General features: G+C 41.4%; 2 protein-coding genes across 4 annotated transcripts in view; one reads left to right on the top strand and one right to left on the bottom strand.

Annotated features, from left to right (window-relative positions):
• The window catches only part of LOC125438449 (guanylate cyclase 2G-like), a 33,807-nt gene extending 17,175 nt beyond the window's left edge, over window positions 1–16,632 (bottom strand). Inside the window, exons 1-5 of the mRNA XM_048506890.1 lie at window positions 16,264–16,632; window positions 6,877–7,225; window positions 6,014–6,123; window positions 3,444–3,653; window positions 2,001–2,145 (exon numbers count right to left, since the gene is read on the bottom strand). Of these exons, the coding sequence (XP_048362847.1) occupies window positions 2,001–2,145; window positions 3,444–3,653; window positions 6,014–6,123; window positions 6,877–7,225; window positions 16,264–16,632 (1,183 nt within the window). The remainder of the gene's footprint in view (window positions 1–2,000; window positions 2,146–3,443; window positions 3,654–6,013; window positions 6,124–6,876; window positions 7,226–16,263) is intronic.
• Window positions 7,861–20,466, top strand: part of ACSL5 (acyl-CoA synthetase long chain family member 5) — a 58,839-nt gene continuing 46,233 nt past the window's right edge. Inside the window, exon 1 of one of the 3 annotated variants that reach the window (XM_048505348.1) lies at window positions 7,861–7,931. The gene's annotated coding sequence lies outside the window, so the exon portion shown is untranslated. The remainder of the gene's footprint in view (window positions 7,932–20,466) is intronic. The other 2 variants (XM_048505349.1, XM_048505350.1) reach the window with 2 other exon arrangements.

The raw sequence follows: 20,466 nt of genomic DNA, 5'->3' as shown, positions 1-20,466 counted from the left end.
CTGGACTGCAAATATAGCCATATTATTGTTCTGTAAATTACAGTTACCAGGATGGAAGAATGGCACCTCTAACCAAATGCCTAATGGGTGTGTGGATGTGTGGGGGTGTCCGTAGCCAAAGTTTTGGTACCACAGTGGAAAAGGCTCTTTCTTGCCTTGGAATGGATCTGGTTCTTCCTCCCTGGCTGCTCCTTGGCACAATGCTTTCCCAAGAAAGGGTCAACCTTGGTCTCAGCCAATCTTCCTCCCCAATACAATCCTAGGGAGTAACAAGCCACTGAGCTAATAGAAGTTGCCTTGGAGTTGCCTTTACCCTTGGCCCTCTTTAAATAGGTGGCTGCCCCATCCAAATTTCCATAAGAAGGTCAGTGCTGAAAAACATGCTGCTGAGAGCACGCTGGGTCTTTACAAGCTGGCTGACTGCCAAGTAGATTCTGCCAAGACCACACCCTGCTGCAACCTGACAGCTATTGTCTCACTGACACAGTGTACCTTTGGTGGGTGCATCTTGCAGTCCCCTAAGGTAAGTGCAGGGGAATTGCAACCAGGCATGGTCATTAAGCTTTGTTAGTCCCATATCAAACAGGGTTTTGAAGGTCAATGCTAGAACCTTGAATTGAGTCCCAAAACAAATTGGAAGCTGGTGTAGGTGGAACAAGCCGGTGTAGGTGGAGTGATAAGGTCCCTATTCCTGTCAATACTCCAGCTATGAAATTCTGGACCAATTGTAGCTTTCATATAGTCTTCAAGAGCAGCCTCATCTAGCACACATTGCAGTAATCTAATTTAGATGCTACCAGGATATGCATCACAGTGATCTTTTATGCCAGAAAGGGAATAGTTTGCCAAATTATGGGCAATTCCCCACAATCAAAATATCACATGATACTCATGGTAAAATTCCTGCTTTGGGCAAGGAATCCCCACAGCTTTAGTGCCCAACTCGGCTCCATCCCGGCCCTAGCACATGCTCTCCCTTCATTCTGCGTTTTTCAAAAACCAGCAAGAAGGTACACCTTTTTTTAAAAAAATGCGAGCTAAGGCCACATTGGTGGGAAGGCAGCAGAAAAACATTCTACTTTATTTTTCCCACCCTAGGAGGCACACACCAATCAGAGCACACTGGGCTAGGCATAGAATGCACAAAGGGGTTTTTTGTGTTTTTTGTGTGCTGGTCATGGCTTTGTAGGCATGAACCTGCAAAGAGAAGGAGAGCTAGTGCAGAGTGTGCATATCAATGAAGCTGCACAGCCAAAAAGTTAAACTTCCTATGTTTCTACAAAGCTGCACAGCCAGAAATTTCTTTTTTTTTTAATTTCTTTTTTTTTTTAAACGTTCCCGTCTCAACACAATAGCCAATAAGAGAGAGCCATAGAGCAGATTGCGGGCTCGAGGAAATAGTTACAGTTTCTGAACCTGGGATTAACTTTGATCCCCTCAACAGATGCACGCTGCAGTGGGGAGGCAGAGACCGGGATGTAAAGGTGCTGTATCTTATGGAACTGGAACAAGGTTTTTTTCCCAGTGGGGATTTGCCCTATTATGTGTAACATTACCCACTGCTTGAAAAAATAGTTTTACAACTGTACCTATTGCTGAACAAACTTATGGTTGTTCTATGCATACGTGTAGTACCAATTTGCTTGTATTTGATGAAGATAACTTTGGCTCCTGAAAGCTTATACCCTGCAAATCTTGTTGGCCTCTAAGGTACTTCTGGATTCAGATCTAGCTGTTCTCCTGTGGACCATCATAGTTACCCTCTGAAACCAACCATCATAATTCCAGTGTTGTATGGTTTTATTCTAGATCAGACCATTAAGCCTTGAGGCTCATTATAATCACTCTTAACTGAGACTCTTCCATGCCTAAGCAATGTGGGATCATTCAACTGAAGAGTGCTGGAACTCCACCTTCCTCCTTCAGCAATAAAGATTCCACACTATTATTCTTACAGGCTCATCTAAGTGCCAGGATTGCATCATTAATCCACTTCTTACCGTACTTGAGGGTTTTATTGTACCCCTTCAAAGTGTTGATAAGTGCTCTCCCATCATGGAAATCTTTCTTCTCTCTTAGCATTTCCCTTATGGATAAGGCATAAAGCAGAACTGCATCATGCAAGTAGGCAGCATAGGAACTTACCTGGAAGCAATACAGTTTAAAAGAAACACAAGAATAAGGTCTGCTCAAGAAAGAAGGTTAGATTAAATATTTCAATTTTTTCTTTCAGAAAATGTACACTTGTATATTTGCATAATGTGAGATGGCCCAAGACCAATTTTCTCTTGAAAAAGGGGTTTGACAGTGTTCACTTACTACAGTTTATACTTAAGCACCCTGGCCTTATGGAATAAAACCTAATATTACAATTTTAATGTTCAAAATTTTCCACAGGAAGGGTTCCCAACATCCAGGTGCACATGGAGATCTGCTGCTGTTAGAGCTGAACTCCAGACCATGGAGATCCATTTGCCTGGGAAAAAATGGTTGCTTTGAAGGGTGGAATTTTTGACATCATACCCTTCTGCAGTTCCTCCCCCCCCCCCCAAATCCTCCCAAAGCTCCACCCCCAACATCTCTAAGGCTGATTCCGCATGGGCCAAAAACAGCGGTGTGAAAACGGTGTGAAAACAGTATAAACCCTTTTACACCGTTTTAAACCCTTTTACACCATTTTCACACTGCTGTTTTTGGCCCATGCGGAATCAGCCTAAGTAATTCCCAGTCCAGAGTCAGCAGTTCTTTTGGGGGGAGGAAAGAAGATAGACAGAATGTCCTCTCCCATAACACTAGATCACCCAGGCACTGAATGAAGCTGATAAGCAACAGTTTCAGGATATCTAAAACCAAATACCACTTTGTGCTGCAAGTCAGAACGTACATAATTGTGGTGCAACAACTATGCCAGATCTTGCGATTACACTAATTTAGATAGCTTTAAAAGGGAATTAGACAAATACACTGAATGTTATTAGCCATTCTGACTAAATTGTATCTCCATATTCAGATGTAATATACCTCTGAATGGCAGTTGGCAGTGGTAGGACTCCAAAGCCCCATGTTGGGCCGAGGATGCCCCATCATCATCTCTCAAAGCAGCCTCGTATACTTACTAGAAGTTATTACCAAACATGATGAAAGGAAGCTCCAGGATTCAGTGAAAACTCTATGGTTTTACCACAGAGTTTAAAGATTTTTTTTAACACAAATACAACTGGGCAATTTCTGCACAGTGGAAAACTTTAGATAATTTCAAAAGAACAGGGACTCCTATTCATTTCAGAACAAGTCACACCTAGTAGTTTAAATTAGTTCAATTGTTAATCAAATGAAGATTTTGTATACTGCAGATTTAGTAGCTTACACAGCAAGTTAAATAAGGGGAAAGAAAGTCTGGATTTCTTTGGGCAAGCCTATTGTGCCTGTATTGGGAGTAATACTTCTAGAACAGTCATAAATGAGACCTCATCTTGTGAAGAAAGAAAACTGTGAGATGTATTCTTCTTCAGTTTTTCATGGATATCCATTATAAAATTAGAAAAGGTATTGTATTCTCTATAAGAACTCAGGGCTATCAAAAATACAGGCTGATAGGCATCTAGGACATTGCTGGTGTTCTTGTTATTCCATATTTCTTTCAAAAAGTTATCCTGAAAGACAAAAGAGAGATTAAAGTATAATAAAGTTTCAAAATCTGTAATGCTGTAAGCACCTTTCCACATTTTCTTTAGTCTTTTATAAGGATGGAGTACCACAGGTGCAAAAAAATCTGGATCACCTCAAGTACTGGATAACAAATTTACATTAACTCAGAATCAGACTTTTAAAGTTTTCTCTGTGATGAGTGAGCTACTGTCTGTGCTTTAAAGAAATGTGAGGAACCCCAGGCCGCATAGAAGGAATAGCCCCATAGGTTGCCCTTTTTGTCCCAGTTTCTACAAGCGTCAGCACTGGAATGGAAAGACATAGGTCCCTTCCGCACACGCAAAATAATGCATTTTCAAACCACTTTCACAACTGTTTGCAAGTGGATTTTGCTATTCCGCACAGCTTCAAAGAGGACTGAAAGCAGTTTGAAAGTGCATTATTCTGCATGTGCGGAATGAGCCATAGTGTTGGTCCCTTGTAATACTGCAGCCTAAAATGATCCATTCCAGAATCTTATCTACTTTAATCTGCTGTCGCACACTGTGTGATGTGCAAATCACCTCTCACTTCACTAATGACCACCCAATTCCTATAGAAAAGAACTGAAGAACATGAGCTGAAAGAGAGGGGAACTAGCCTATCTCCAATTTAAAATGGATGTTTGGATTCAAAAGGAATTTACTGGTTGACAAGGTGGGTTTTCAGTAGTATAGTTTGAAAGTCTGTATATATAGTTTATCCTAACTTTGTGTCTTGGGATTTTTATAGCTGTATGGTTGTTTATGATACGAACATACTTAAATGCAGAACTATTTATGCCTAATAAAGGTTTACTGTTACATAATTATGTTCTATTGTTTTAGCTAATCTGTTTATTACATTTTTATCCTACTGTTCTATGCAAGGACTATCCATGGTACTATACAATCATAAACTGAATAAAATTTCCATTAAAAAACAAAAACAAGCATTAATACCTAAAAGCAACACACACATTATGTCAGTCAGTCAGTCAGTCAGTCAAGTATATATTGTTTGAGCCATTGGCAGAGATACATGCAGTTAAAACATTTAAATTAAAACAATAACTTAGTTTTACATTAAAATATAAATTATTTGTATTCGCAATCTCTAAATTAAAATGCCCCATCAAATACTTTCCACGTCAGATGTTTTTGCATCTTCTTCAAAACACACACATTATGGCTCATTCCACATGGGCCAAAAACAGTGGTGTGAAAACGGTGTGAAAATGGCGTAAAAGGGTTTAAAACGGTGTAAAAGGGTTTACACCATTTTCACACTGTTTTCACACCACTGTTTTTGGCCCAGGTGGAATTAGCCTATGACAGTTAATACAGAAGGCTAAAAATGTTTTTAAGGTAAAAACAAAATCACAGTATAATAGGCTAAATAAAATAAGTGCATACAATATTAAAATATCTCAGTGATATTCTAAACATTTATTCAAACCTCTCTAAGGACAGTTGGTTAACTTCCTCAAAGCCCAATCCAGAGGCCTCAGTAAGCAGGGACAGCACAGTTGCCACACCACTACCTCCAGAGGGCTTTTTGGCGGTGCAGAGAGGGGAGAAAGAAAAGCAAGCCCTCCCCCCACCATCGGAAAGCTCCCCACAAACCTCCATAGACCTACAGCACCCAGGGCTGTGGCACATCCGGCAGCAAAACCACGGTGGAAGCCAACTAACATCAGCTTTAAAGCAGCTATGCCTGTGGGAAGCTCCAGCTATGCCAGGGGGAGAGGCATTGGGGTGTCCTGGCTGCCTGCCCCATGGAGGGCATTTCCACCACCGTAGGGCTGCACTGTCTCCACAAGTCCCTTCACCTCCTCTCTCTGAATTGGACTGTTATTGTCTTACAGACCCTTTTCTTATTATGCACCTTGTTCTTTCACTGTCAAGATTTTCCTTATTCTTACAATTGTATTCTGCTCTTCCATATTCCCTCAAAACACATTTAACTTCAAAACACAATGTGAGGTAGGTTGGCTGCCTGGATGGAGATTAACTTGTAACCATCATGGCTGAATAGGGATTTGAGATCATGACTGGCTGGCATGACTGGTGGAGGGTGGCAGGACAAAATTCTGAGGTTCTGGATCATTCTGGGCACCCATGTAACTGAGAAATCAAGTGATTTTTAAAAAAAATATGGTACCTAGTTTGAATCTAGATAGTTTGAAAAGTCCCTAAGGGAAATCTTTCTCTGGGAGCCAAAGGTGGTTTAATCTAGCTGCAGGATGAAATTGACATTACATTATTTTTAGGTCTACACCTCAGTAATTTACCTTTAAAATTAATTAAACCAAGGTAGTCCAAAAATTTGACTTCAAATTACTGACCTCAAATTGCTGTAGTACAAAGAATACATAAGGTCCACTGGCCATACCCAGTTCTTTGGCCTGCAGCAAAATAGACCTTGCATCCAAAGAGCTGCAGATTAACACGATAACTGCAAAAGAAAAGTTGAAATTAATTCCCATCTCATCTGAAAAAGAAGCCTACAAAATGATTCAGAATGAATGAGCAATAGTTGCTAAAACAATTGTTGTTAAAGATAAATCAGCATAATTTGTTATTTTAACATGACTTTATGAAGGAACATGGGGGCAGCAGTCAGTGATGGCTGTTTCTTGGAATCAGTAGAAACTTTGTGGTAAAATCATACAGTTTCCAGCAATTCCTAGAGAGGTCTTCTGTCATTTCCAAGTTTTCCCTGGAATTCCCAATGACATTAAAAATTATCTTTCTACTGCTCTGAATTATGGCAGGAAACAGGAAGTGGTTAGGATTCCCTGACCCTGGTATCTTTGCATGGTGGAAGGAACAGATGGATCTACTCAATAGTAAAAACAGGTAATATGTGGAGATCTCACAATGCAGTGAGTTGCAATATCAGGCAAACAATACACAATAGAATAATTTTCTTTTTTCTGAGGAAAAAAATACCACAGTGGACAGATCCACAGATAAACTATTTGTGATTTTAAATCTTTTGGAAAATTGTAACAGTTATTAAATTTTAAAAGTGATTTTCATTCTAATGCTGTGAACTTAAGTTTGTTTCTTGATCTTGATGATGTCTTCTGAAGCAGCTCCTACTGTTTATTTTTAGAAACAAGATCACTGAGTAAATTTATTCACTGTCCTGTATATTTTTTAAAATCCTCAGAATTTGCCTTTAAATTCAATTACTTGAACTTACTTCTAGCAGCAGATGATATATAGCTGAGTTTTTTCTCATGGAGTCTTTGATCTTTTGTATTGTATCTCACCTTAGCAGTGATGGTAAAATTGATTTTGAGTTGGTTTTCTACAGATTCCCACAGTTCTTCTGTTTCAGCCCAAGTGAAAACATCACTTGAGCTTCCAAGAAGACCCACGTATCTCCATCCAAAATACTGCAGAGTTTTACAGAGTACTTCCCCCACCCTCTGCAGCGGGGAAACAAGATTGATATAAGTGTCATAAAGAAATGAGTTGTCCAGCTTAGCAGTGTAACCAACAAACCCAAACATGGGGATGTTCCATTGAGAAGCTAGCAAACCAGTAACCTAGGTGGGAAAAATAGAAAGAAACATTAAAATATGTTGCATTTTTACTCAGCAAGTAATATTCTTCATTGAGTTATTTCATTGAGTTATTTCCATATTAAATGTCATTTTAATTTATTTAAAACAATTTACTGAAATGACACATGCAGTTCTACATATGCAAGGATGCATCATTTCAGATATCATGCATATTCTAGTATCCAAACATGTATATAGCTACTTAATCAGTGTGCTTGGGAACATGCAGAGGAATTCCTTCAGCTCCTGCAAACATAAGTGTACCTTACCACTGCTATATTAATGTGTATGTGGAGGGTGGGGGTGGGTGGGTGGTAGGATGTTGATTCTCACTACCAAAAACTACGAATTTATTTGATTGCTGTTATCTATTGACAAAGAAAACAATACATGTTTCATCAGCATAAACCAATGTATTAGCTTTATGATTCACTTCTAAAAGAGCTTTCTTGCATCCTCTCTTTGCTGAGCAAGAAGATTACTTGGTTGTTGTGCAACTGAAATCATTAAAATCAGCATGCTACACCTATTAGTCTTTGGATTGTATATTACCTAAGTTGTGAGTTGTTGCCTAAGTCACTGTTTCCTGCACCTTTCTTAGTACATGCCATCAGATGTCCATGTACACAAAAGAAAATCTCAGTCTTAAGGAAGCAGCAGACCTGCTTACTTGTCGACTAGGCCTGTGGTGAGTGGTTATTTTCCAAACTTTTATTCTATTTTCTTGGTAGTCTACGCTGCATCCATTGCTCAATGCTCACTTACTAGTATACATTCATAAATATTACCTTTAACAAGTGAATGTATAAAATGAGATGTATCCCTCTAACAGTATGCATTCGTGGAATGCAGGCTGTTGAGAATTCTAAGCAGATTTAGGTTGTTCACTATGTTATGATGAACTGCTCACTTTGGCATCCCTAGATAATGTTTTTGTTTCTTGTTCTGATCAGTACCATAGTGATAGGATGTACAAATTGAAGACATTTGTGTACATTGGTTAACTGTGTTAAGAAACTAGAAATCTGAGGACATGCCTTAAGGTTATGTGATCTTTGTTCTAGCAAAAAGATGGCTTAGATAGTAATGTTCATATTTAAGTTATTTAAATTATAAAGTGTAAATGACTGGAGAAGGCAATGGCAAACCATCCAATAAACAAAGGCTGTCTAATAAACACTGTGATGTGACATGACCCCATGTGTCAGTAATGGCCTGATGCTTGCAAAGGAGATGTTCTCTGCCTTTAATCCTTTTTTTCTCTGTCTGAGGACTCAGTTACATTAAAGCATGGAAGTGTAAGAAGCATGGAATATTTTGTGCTAAACAATTTATACTTCCTAAGCAGTGATTATTTTCACGCAGCACTTTGGGGAAGTGGTTCACACAGTTCTCTTCCCCCAAACATTTTCAGAACATTTTATTTCTCTTAATCCAGGTTTTTCAAAAATCGCTAACGATCTTTCCCCCTCAACCTGGGTTGAAGACATTTCCTGCCTGCTGAATGAATAAAAGCAGGCAGGAAACATTTTATTACTCCCACCCAAACCTCTTACTTTTACATTTGCCTACCATTTTGTATGCTGCAGGGGATTCTCCATGAAGATTCCCCAAAGAGGTTTCGTCTGCTTGCAGCTCATCCACATGTAATTTTCATGATAAAAAAGAGATGAATAAAGATTGTTTTGCCTAGTGATCCTGCGCATACGTTTTTTCCTTTTTTGTTTTGAGGGGTATGTCTGCGAAGCTGCAATATTTGTGTCATCGTACCTTCAAAGAATACCCCTCAAAACAAAAAAGAGGAAAAACAACATGTGCATAGGATTGTTAGGCAAAACTTTATAAATCTACTTTTTACATGAAAATTGCCCACGGATGAGCTGCAGGCAGATGAATTCTCCATGGAAAACCTTCACCAAATGGCAGAGGCACAGAGAATTTCTGCAGCAGCACACAAAATGGTGGGTATAACTCTGAAATTGACAAGAGCTCCAATGGCCAGCAGGCAGGAAAAAAGAACCATTTTGGCTGGCAATACTTGAGTTCTCACACTGTGGGAACACAAAATGCCAAAAAGGATCTTTTAAAAACATCTGCAGGATGTTTTATTTCTGCTGTGTGGAAAGGACCAGTGAAAAGTTCTAGAGGCAGCACTACCAATTTTAGTTTCCTTTGGCCAGGACAGTTCTGGAGGCAAAAGAAACAAAACTGCCCCAGAGCCTGCAAAGCAACAAAAAGCTTCCATTCAGATAAATTTCAGTTCAAAACTCATACATCTCTCTCCTTTTGATTGTGTCCAAATACTGTCTCTCTGCCTCTTCAAATTCCTATAGGTGACTAATGCATTCCCACAGCTGGAGAGAGATTTCAGGGAATGAAAGATCATTTTGGTCATCTTGATCTCTCATCAGGCAGAACTATAACATTGGCTTACTAACGCTACTTGACATCCAAACTCATAACAATATTTTCAAGCAAAAGGGTTTCTCTAATCTCTAATCTTGGGCCGTTTCCGCACGGCCAAAAGCAGCGACGCGATGACGTCGCAAATTGCGACGCATCCCAAAAAAAGCGTTCACACAGACAGGCGGAGCTGCGGGCGTCCGCAGCCCCGCAGAAATGTGACGGTTCGCACGGAAGCGCTGCGGAAGCGGCGTCTCGCGATGTTGCGCCTGCGCACTTGCGAAGCCGTGCAGGCCCGACGCCATTTTTGACGACAGCTCCGTGGCGGCTGTTCGCACGAGTGCGGCGTCGATGCGTCACATGGGGAAAAAGAGTGGTTTTAAGCGTTTTCTGAATACACCGTCTTCGCGCCGGTTTAGCGTTTTCGCGACGGCGCGACTGCGCACCTCCGCCGCTGCGCGTGCGAACGCTCTCGCTCTGACGCTTCTTTTTCCGTTGCGACGACGTCATATTTTGCCCGTGCGGAAACGGCCCTAGATACTTTTTATGTTTGGCTGGAAAAAATATTACACTGTTACTATTGATACAGCATGTATGCTGTGATAGGTCTGAAGTAAGACTTTCTGAGGGGTGTAAGAAGCTTTCATTTATCTTACTGGTTGAAGATTTCTTTGAAATCTCCTTAATCCAGTTTTATTTTTCTATCTGTAAAACCACCCATCTTCATTGTAGCCACCTACACCTAAAGAGTTCCAGATTGTGTCACCTCCTCAACACATGCAAATGGATATTATCTCTCCCACTTAGCAGCCTTCAGATCTAGGCTGAAAATTGGCTTAAAAAGCATTAACGAATGAACAACTTCAGTTTCTAAAGGCCTTAATATAACAGGACCTGATGCCCTACATTGGATGGAGGTGGGAGCTCCAATGTCTGGGATGCAACAGAGCAAACTGAAAGTACAAGATCTGAAAGTGCTAATTTAGTATGTGGCTTCCCAGGCTGAACATATGGCAGTTTGATTTCAGACTCTACTATAGGCATTGTTGGATTTAAGCAACATGCTAAAAAAATCTGTAGAATTTGGCCTCAGTAACGTTGCCAGTTCCTAGTTGGGAAATACCTGGAGATTTTGAGGGTGAAGAGTGGCGCAGGCAAAGGTTGGGGAGGGACTTCAATGGGGTAGAATTCCATAAAGTCTGCCTTCCAAAGTGGCCATCTTCTCCATCTGAACCAATCTCTGTTACCTGGAGATCGTTGAAATCCCAGGAGATCACCAGGAGGTTAGCAACCCTAGGCTCCAGCAATGGCCATATTTCCAACAACAACACAACAATATTCTGGTATCTTGTTTAGTAGACATGTAAGGTTGCCATGATCTAAACAGTAAGGCACCTTGTGAAGTGAAGTCATAGATGGGGATCAGGTAGGCCTTGAAAAATATTCAGATACTTCAATTGGTGCAGAATGTGGCAGCCAGGATGTTGACTGCAGTGGGTCATAGGGACCATCTCATTTCAAATGTTGGCTCTTCTATACTGGCTCCTCCTAATTTGTTTCTGGGGGCAGTTCAAGATGCTACTGTTGACTGATATGACTTGGGATCAGCGTATCTGAAGTACCCCTTCTCCCTTACAAATCTACCCTTCTGCTTTGGTCAGCTTCCAAGGTTCTGCTTTGGGTTCTGCCTTCTGAGACCAGGAGAAGGCCTTCATGGTCATGGCACCAAAGCTCTGGAACTCTTTCACCAGGAAGACTCTTGTGTCCCTTTCTGTTGCCAGAACAGAAGGCTGTCCTTTGGAGGGAAGCAGGTGAAGACTGTTGTTTGGAAAGAAGGGGAGGGAAGCAGTGTTTGTCATTCCCTCAGTGATCTCTCCTTCTTACCCATTTTAATTGTTGTTTTTATTTTGGTATGTATACTTTAGCTTGGTTTTAGTTTTTTTAATGATGTGTTTTTGTTAAGTTTTAATAGTTTTGAAGAAGTATATCATGTATGTTTTTATCGGTTATCCATTTTGGTGGCCTGATTATAGCAGAAAGGCAGGGCATGAATTTTTAAAATAAAATATTTTGATAAGTAAATGTTTGGATTCTGGATAAGGTTTTGATTTGCTGAATGGAAACCTATTTTATTTTCTGGATCATTGAAGTTTCTTTCTAAAATGTGGATAGGGTGGATATAAATCAAAAATAAATAAATAAACTTCAAAATTCATCTAAAATGCAGTGACTACAAATGTAATTAAAAGTTGTGAATGACTAATAAACCAGAATACCACTGCTGAAACATAAAATAAATTGATTTGAAAGTTTTATCTGTGTAGGTTGAACAGCTATGTTGCTGGCAATGGAATTGTACACTAACCCTTTATTACTATAGAAGGGTGTTGCTTCCACAGGTATAAAGGTTATAATTAAACAAGATAGGAGTAGGGAGGCGGAAGTTCTATTGTGTTGCCCAAAGGTTAGAGAAACAAGGATATTCTTCTGAAACTGGTGAGTGGCTAAAGAAAAATGTATTCTTTGGGCTTTTGTCAAATATTAGATTTGTTTCTTTGTTGTAAATCTATGTTCTGAAGGTTGTAAGGTTGTATACAAACTCTGAATACTGTAAGCTAGTTAGAAGAGATGTTACTGTAAGCTAGTTAGAAGAGATGTTACCTGTGACTGAAATTATTTTTTTGTTTGAAGAACTAAATGCCTCTTTCTGACAATCAGAAAGCAAGTACCGGTAGGTTCAACATACAGAGAAGAAAATCAGGACCACTGTGACAGTACCTATCAATTAGCTAGGTACGACTGGCATCTGGCTGGGAACTTACCAGAAGCAGTAGCCCTTGCCAATAATGCGGTTATATGTCTTCCTGTGTCCCTGAAAGTTATGTCAGCTGGTGGATGCCGGGGATATTCTGGATTTTGGGCAAAACTCTATGATTAAACCCAGCGGACAATGTCAAGCTTTCAATGAGCTCCAAAGGCTGATCAGTCCCTACAAACTCTGTACACAAAGCAAGTCAATGCACAGGGGCTAGAGACCAGCCTGTTGCCATAATCTTTCTCTCTTACATTCACTGAGTTTATGTTCTTTCCAAAAGGCTATAGAAATTGTAGAGAGAGCACAGAAATGTAAAAAGTTTTCACATATGGTTTGTCTTTTCAAACAGTCTTGTGGTTTTGTGCTGCTTGCATTAAAATACTTGCTGTATGGTCATGTTCTGATGTGGGAAAACTTTGGTGGTATAAAATGATACAAAATATTGTCTATCTTACTCTACATGGTATTTTATCAATTAAAAACACTGATTTTTTTTTTAAGTTGAAGAGCCATGATTTGTTTTATAATAGCTGTCTGGAGTAACAATTATTGTTAGAGCATTGTCTAAATTTTCTATTTAGGTTAGTCCCAGGAATCAGCTTTAAGAACTGGTTTACAGAGCAGTCCTAAACAGGGTTACACCATTTTAAGTCAATTGACTTCAATTGGATTCCACCGTGAAACATATCAAAACAGTAAATGCAGGGCATATTCGAAAACAAGGAACAAAATCTTATAATGCTATTACCACTTCCAAATAAGAATTTTAGCCGAGTGGCACCTCTACAACAGCATTGTTATTAATTATTCAAACATTGTCAAAGTGCCATCTTCCTCTCAAACTTCTTGTAAATTTGAATGATTCGTGTAGTGGCATTATTGTTCATGGAGCAAAATGTTAGAATTTACTGTTCTCAATTCAGTGTGGCTTAAAAAGACCCATAAGGCACACACTGCCCATATTCTCTTCCCATCAGATGAACAAAAAAAAATGTCCAAGAAGTCAATATTCAAGAAAGTTTGACATTGGCAAAAAAGAGCTACTTGCATTCTTTTGTACAAAACTGCTTCCTACACTCAGAGGGTGCAACCTGGGAAGACCGTCTCTCCCTGGTATTCGTTCATGCAAACTGGTTGTGCCCATTATTCTCTTGGCATACACTGCATGCAGGTGGGTGGATTATCATATATATCTTGTTGCCATAAGACCTAATTCAGTTGAGTTGCATTCTTGTTACTAATGTTCTTAAGCTTTGAAGGTGAAAGTTACACAATTGGGGTTTTGGACTGAGGTATTTTCAAAATAATTAACTGTGGTTGGTTATTTCATTCTAATCCAGATCTTCTTTCTAATCAGCTTTCATCACTTAATGGAAGGGTAGTAGGTGCCTGGTATGTACAAAGTGATAGTATTAGCCAATCCACTTCTGAGGAAATCTTTCACAATCTTGCCCTTTGTTATTGTTTTGAATTAGCTGTGAGACATTCATAAATAACTTATTTTGTTTAGGCTAAATATCATTACCCAAATGGTTCTTTCTGGACAGGAGTGATATAGGGTAGCCCAAGTAATTTTGCCTCATTCTGTCTTGTGAGATTGAGCTCTCAGGACATGGTTAAGTGAAACAATATTGATACATTTTTAACAGGATTTAAAGTGGAGCACAAAACCAGAGATACCTGACACCTTAGAAACTATTCTTGAATGATACAGTTCTGCTGCTTTCCTCAGCAACCTTTTCCTCTTAATAGTCTTAATAGTACTGAATAGTCTTAATAGTACTCTTAATAGTCAAGCGGCATATATTGGAGATTATGAACTAAGGAACATGAATTTGCATTTGCATTTGCTCTAAAAGTTCTAAATTGTACAGGCTTGTATTCATAGCAGCAACACTGAACCAGAAAGATCACTTATTTTTTAATGAAAATATTTCTATCCTAATCTATAGCTCAAGGTGGTTTAAAATACATACTAAAAACCTCAACTGACCCACTGTGTCCTAAGGAAAAACACATCATTATCTTATCTCATATATGCTAAGACTGAGCCACAACAATGACAACAAGTTGTAGCCTCAACACCAAAATCTGGTTTTTCACTCTGTGAATGCCAGCTTTCAAATACTACAGAAAATAGAGTGAATTACATCAGTGCAATGCCTGTGAGAAAGAAATGGAACTATACTGGGAATGACCAAAGATGACAGAAGCCAGAAAAACCTCCTTATGGGAATATGGTGAGGTACATCTCAGACATCACTTTAGCCCTAGATTCAGACATCCTGTAGCAGTAATCTGCTCATACGCATGTTCATGTTGGAAGGCAGTTACATGTAGCCTCCAAGAATATATTAAGTCTATCATGGCCAACTGTGAAAATCAACAGGTGTTCATGCTGGGCTATACTATAAGATTAGAAACTTTGACTGCAGCACATTTAGGTAAAATTTTTAACATTAACTAAAATACCCTGTGTGTAAAACCAATAAGTTCACCTGCAATACAGATGCTCCTGAGCCATAATCAGTGATGACTGAAATACTGTGCCTATTGGGAAGAGAGTTTTCCCTATTACTTCTCTGCCTGCAGCACCTTCACAGTAGCTATTTTCTGACTAGAAAAGGCATTGGCAAACTCCAGTCATAAAATGAAATCTAGGAAATGTTTTTAAAAGATGAGTTTAAACTAATTACTTTGACTTAGAGAACAGAAATACAGCTTTGCTTCAAATTAAAAAGTGAGGAGAAATCCAGGAAAAAGATAGCCAAAAAGAACACTTAGTGGTATCCTACATTTTCCATTGTGACAACTGCTTGTGATTTTTTCTGCTGTTTTCAAGGCAGTTGTATTTAATAATGGATATTAGATTGGTTGATCTATTGATCTAACTGATTTTTTGTCTTTCTTTTGCAGCATCTAACGTAGATTATTCAACGCTGCACAAAAATTGTTTGGTCATGTTCTGCTAGCACTCTGGTATTATCACAAGAAAATTTTTTTGGGGAAAAACAATTAGCCCATGCAGAATTGTAGATATGATACCAGTGGCATACCTACAAGAAATGGCACCCAGGGGCAAGTACTGATTTCTGCCCCTCCCCAAAGCGCCACAGGCACATCACACACGCTTTCCTCAGCCTTGCCCAGCCACCCAGCATTGCCCAGCCACCCAGCCTTGCCGCCCACCCCCAGATGCCCAGTCTTGCCACCCACCCCCAGCCTCATTCAGTTGCCCCCACCACCCCCACGCCCCCCTGCACCCACTGACCTTAGCCAGTGGGCTGTGCCTGGCGGCAGGCAGGTCAGGTGGGCTCTGCGGCTGCAGGCTACTTGCTGCCCGAGAGCCAACCTCCTTGTCAGCAGGGAGATGGGGAAGGCAGGAGCCGGACTCAGGTGCATGACTGAGTTGTTTGCTGCTGAGCTTCAGTTGCAGGCTGTCTCCTACCCAAGAGCTGGCCTTTGCCCTTGGGTCAGCGGGGGTGGCTCAGGCAGGCACCACAACTGCAGCCGACCTCAGCAGGGAGGCCAGGGAGTGCAGGAGCCGGCCTGCGGCTGTGGCATCCACCTGAACAGCATGGAAGGAGCTGCTGTGTGCTGGCCGGGTCCTGCAAGGACCCAGCCAGCACCCAGCATCTTCCCACATGATCAAATGGCATGCACCCGGGGACACGGGATACCCTTTGTCCCCATTAGTGGTACACCACTGTGTGATACCCATCGAAAGGCAGCTGCATATCAAAGAAAAATTATTCAGTTTAAAAGCCAGCACAACTGACAAAATGAAGAATTCATACTCTACCTCAGCTGCTTCGGAGCAAACAGGTCCAAACAAAGCAGAGACGTGTTCCTTTTGGTACTGACTAATGAAGGATTGAAGGGATTTTTTGGCCTCACAGCCACAATCAGAATAAACAAACTCCAAACTGTGGTTTCCTATGTAAGATGGATCCCCATTGACTTTGTCAATGGCAATCTGGAGGGCTGCATTTAACCTTTGGCCACTAAGAGGATGGGAAATATTCCAAGGAGCTTGAAAGGCCACTACAAGTTTGGACCTTTCAAGGTCACTTACTGTATTAGTGGCATAGCTAGCAAAAGAAAACAAGATCACTGAGCTGGAGCAAATGTGAAAGAAAGTCTGTGCCTCTTTGCTTGTGTACTGCTGCATCTTTGTAAAGGGCAGTTGTTGGAAGTTGCAGACTTTCATTGTTCTTTCTTCTTAGACTGCTGCTTCTTATACTCCTTCAGGTGATTACAGCAGCACCTTTGCACAGAGTGTGAGATTCATCAAACAGTTCTAATTAAAAGAATTCTTGATCACCACCACAGCTTCTATATTAACTCTTTCAACACTGTTTTCATTTTTGTATGAGCGGTACAGCATAGACCTGCTCAAATATTTTGCAGAAAGGTCATTGCTGACTTTCCTTGCTTAACCTTTTAAAGACTTTATTGAACTCACAAGTGATATCTAAATGAGTGCTTGCACAGTATGTTTAGAATAGTTCAAGAAAAGCATCAGAATATTCATTGTGCAGTATTATTATGACAAATGAAATCTAGAAGCAGCTGGTTATTATACTGAAAGTAACCACTTACTTTGAGATTTGAACAAAAATTCAGTTGCGCTTGGAAGTGGGCAACCTGCAGCTCGGGCAGTAGTTCTTTTAAAACATACCAGCCTCACTTGTTTCTGAATATTATATCTGTATATACAGCAAACAGGAGCATATCTACAGAAAATGGCCCCTGGGGTAAGCTCTCAAACTGCACCCGCTCACACACACCTTTTGCGATCTGGGTATTATGCTCCTGTTGATGCACCCCAAGACTGCATTAGACTTTTTTCACACTGCATCACACTGACTGCTCATATTTAATTTACTGTCCACCTGTACCCCAAGATCCTGCTCTCACACACTACTACTCAGTAAAGTATCGTCCATCCACTCAGAAAGGGGGAAGAGAAAGGGAGAAAAAGAGGGGGAAAGGGAGAAGGGGGAAAGGGAGAGAAAGGGGTAGGGGAGAAAAAGAGGGGGAAAGAGAGAAGGGGGAAAGGGAGAGAAAGGGGGAAGATAGAAATGGGGAAAAGGGAGATGAACGGGAAAAGAGAGAAAGGGGGAAAGAGAAAAAAGAGAAAGGGAGAAGAAGAGGGGAAGAGAGAAAAGGGGGATAGCAAGAGGGACCCATTTCCCCCACCCACTGCTGTGGCAAAAAGAATGCCTCTGGTTGCTTTAAAATTAAGATTACCGGTAACTTAATTTCTGGTGAGTGGCTTGGAAAAAAGTGAGGGTGGGGACAGGCCAGAGAAAGAGCACCCTCCCTGGCTTGTCTATGTTCCCTGTCTCCTCCTGGCTGCAGTGCTGCTCACCTCAAAGTGAATCTTAATTTTAAAGCAACCAGAGGCTTTTGAGAAGGGCAATATCAGGAGAAACATGGGCAACTCCCCCCATCCCTTCTCCTGGCCACCACGAAAGCCTCTGATTGTTATAAAATTACCATTAACTTATTTCTTGGCAGCAAGGCCAAGCTAGCTCAATTGGGGTGGGGGCTCTTCCTACATCCCCTCTCCCCCAGGAGTGCCTGGGACTTGAACCCCTTCCCCACCCCACCCCTAGTTACATGTCTGACAGCAAATCTTTCAACTGTTTGGATCATGAAAAGTTAAGGTTGGTTTTGGGGAGGTAACTTCAAAGCTACAAAAACTTGATATATGAGAATCCATGCCAATTCTCATTTCGAGACATCATAGCTTCGAAGATATGTCATCAAAAATAAATTGGCAGGAAAAGCTGAGTTCAGTCATGTACTTTATTGACTAAAAAGGTGGGCAGATGCAACATTTGCAGAGCAAACCAGGGGATCTTCAGCAAATGGTAGGCAGCACAGAGGAATTAAGAGGTAAAAATGGTGGGCAGGGGGAAATGAAAATAGAAAGCTCATAAGTTGGGCAGGAAAAATAAAATGCTTCCTTGTTCTGCACAGGCAAGGGAAAATGTCTTGACCTCATTTGGGGTGGGAGGCGGGGGCAGAGGGAGGTGGGGAAGATTGCTAGTTTAGTGTTTTCTAAAAAGAACTGGGTTGACCAGAAATAAAATGTTATGATGACTTCTTGGGTGAAAAGCTGTGCAAACTTCCTTTCCAAAACTTCTTTTAACATCCGGTGGCTCTGACCGAGGGTATGGATCGGGCGCCAAGCTGGTATTGTTAGGATCTTACCAAGAAGGGCTTGGATGTGGTCAATCACTCTAATCTTCTGACCTGGCACCGCCTGGCCGCCTCTGGAGTGCGGGGCACTGTCCTTCAGTCGATTGCCTCCTTCCTCCCGGGTCGCAATCAGCAAGCGCGAGGTGCGGGGATGAGGCCTCCCGGAAGTGCCCGCTTGATTAAGTGTGTACCCTAGGGGGCATTATTATCCCCGCTTGTTGTGTAACATCTTCATGCGACCCCTTGCTCAGCTGCTTTGGTAATGGAGTTTTGGGCTGTCCTGTCATCAGTAGCGCGGGATGACACCTGGCTCATTCTGTTGATGGTAGCCACCGCCCCCGCAGCTCTACAGCATTGTTTGGAGGCGGTCGCTGGTTGGTTGCGACAGAGTAGGTTAAAACTGAATCCATCGAAGACGGAGATCCTCTGGCTGGGCCGTGAGGGGGAGGGGGGGACGCTTCAGCCACTGGTGTGGAGGGGGGTCACATTGGCACCGACCCCCTCCAGACGTTAAACCTGGGGGTCCACCTGGATTCGCCTCTATCAATGGAGACCCAGGTGGCTCCATATAACCCGGGTTGCCTTCTTCCATCTTCGCCAGGCCCGGCGGCTGGCCCCCTTCCTCTCCCAGACCGATCTGGCCACAGTGATCCATGCAAACGGCTCATCTCCAGACTAGACTATTATTGTAACTCGCTTCATCGCTGGCCTTCCCTTGGCGCTTGATTCGGAGGTTAAAACTGGTCCAAAATGCAGCTGCACGCCTGCTTACAGGCAGTGCCACCTGGGATCATATCAAGCCTCTGCTGCGCCACCTGCATTGACAGCCCTGTAGAGTTCCGAATCATCTCCCAAGGTGTTGGTGTTGACCTTCAAGGCTCCACGCTGCCTGGGACCTCAGTATCTTCGGGACCAGCATTTCCCCATATGTCCCCATATCGCCTCTTCGCTCATGCGGAGGCTAATTCACTGGGTGGTCCCTGGCTCCTCGATGATAATGTGGGTTGGCCTCCACACGTGGCTAGGGCTTTTACAGCTCTTGGCCCCAGCCTGGTGGAACACTCTCCCTCCAACTGGTCCACCCCAAGTGGGACCTTACTGAATTCCGCGAGGGCCTGTAAGGCAGACGGAGTTGTTCCACTGGGCTTTTGGAGGATCCAGCCGCTGATGGTGCCCCCCCCATGGCCTTGGCATCTGTCCCCACTACATTCAGGGGTTTGGTTGATCTTCCCTCTGAAAAAGGGTTTGGAAATAGATTTGTCGGACGCCATTGTCTGTTAGTCTTAATCTTAATATTAGTTTTAATTTTCTGTTGCTTTTAATGGTTTTAGCTATTTACTTGTATACGTGCATTCTTATTTGTATATGTGCATTGTATTGTACACCGCCCAGAGCCCTACGGGGATGGGGCGGTATAATAAATTGAATAAATAAATAAATAAATAAATAAATAAATAAATAAATAAATAAATAAATAAATAAATCAATAAATCCTCAAGATAATTTATTTGTGCTGTGCAGAAAGAACCAATGCTAGGACATTTTGGAACTCATTGATTCACAGGGTTGCCATAAGTTGGAAGTGACTTGGTGAGTCCTGCTCCCCTATTGGTGGAGGGTTCAACATTGTGACATTCCATTCCCTTAGCCATTTGTTGTTTAGGACTAAAGCTTGGCACAGAAATTCAGTTTTTTTGTTCTTCGAAAAACTGGTAATACTGTTCTATAGCAGATCTGGGGATTATTGTATACAATACATTATATGCAGTAGTGCTTACAAAAGCTGTAGGATTTG

The sequence above is a fragment of the Sphaerodactylus townsendi genome, linkage group LG08 (genome assembly GCF_021028975.2).
Source record: "Sphaerodactylus townsendi isolate TG3544 linkage group LG08, MPM_Stown_v2.3, whole genome shotgun sequence".
Taxonomy (NCBI): Eukaryota; Metazoa; Chordata; class Lepidosauria; order Squamata; family Sphaerodactylidae; genus Sphaerodactylus; species Sphaerodactylus townsendi.
Note: the sequence above shows the minus strand (reverse complement) of the source record. Positions and strands in the feature narration are given on the sequence as shown.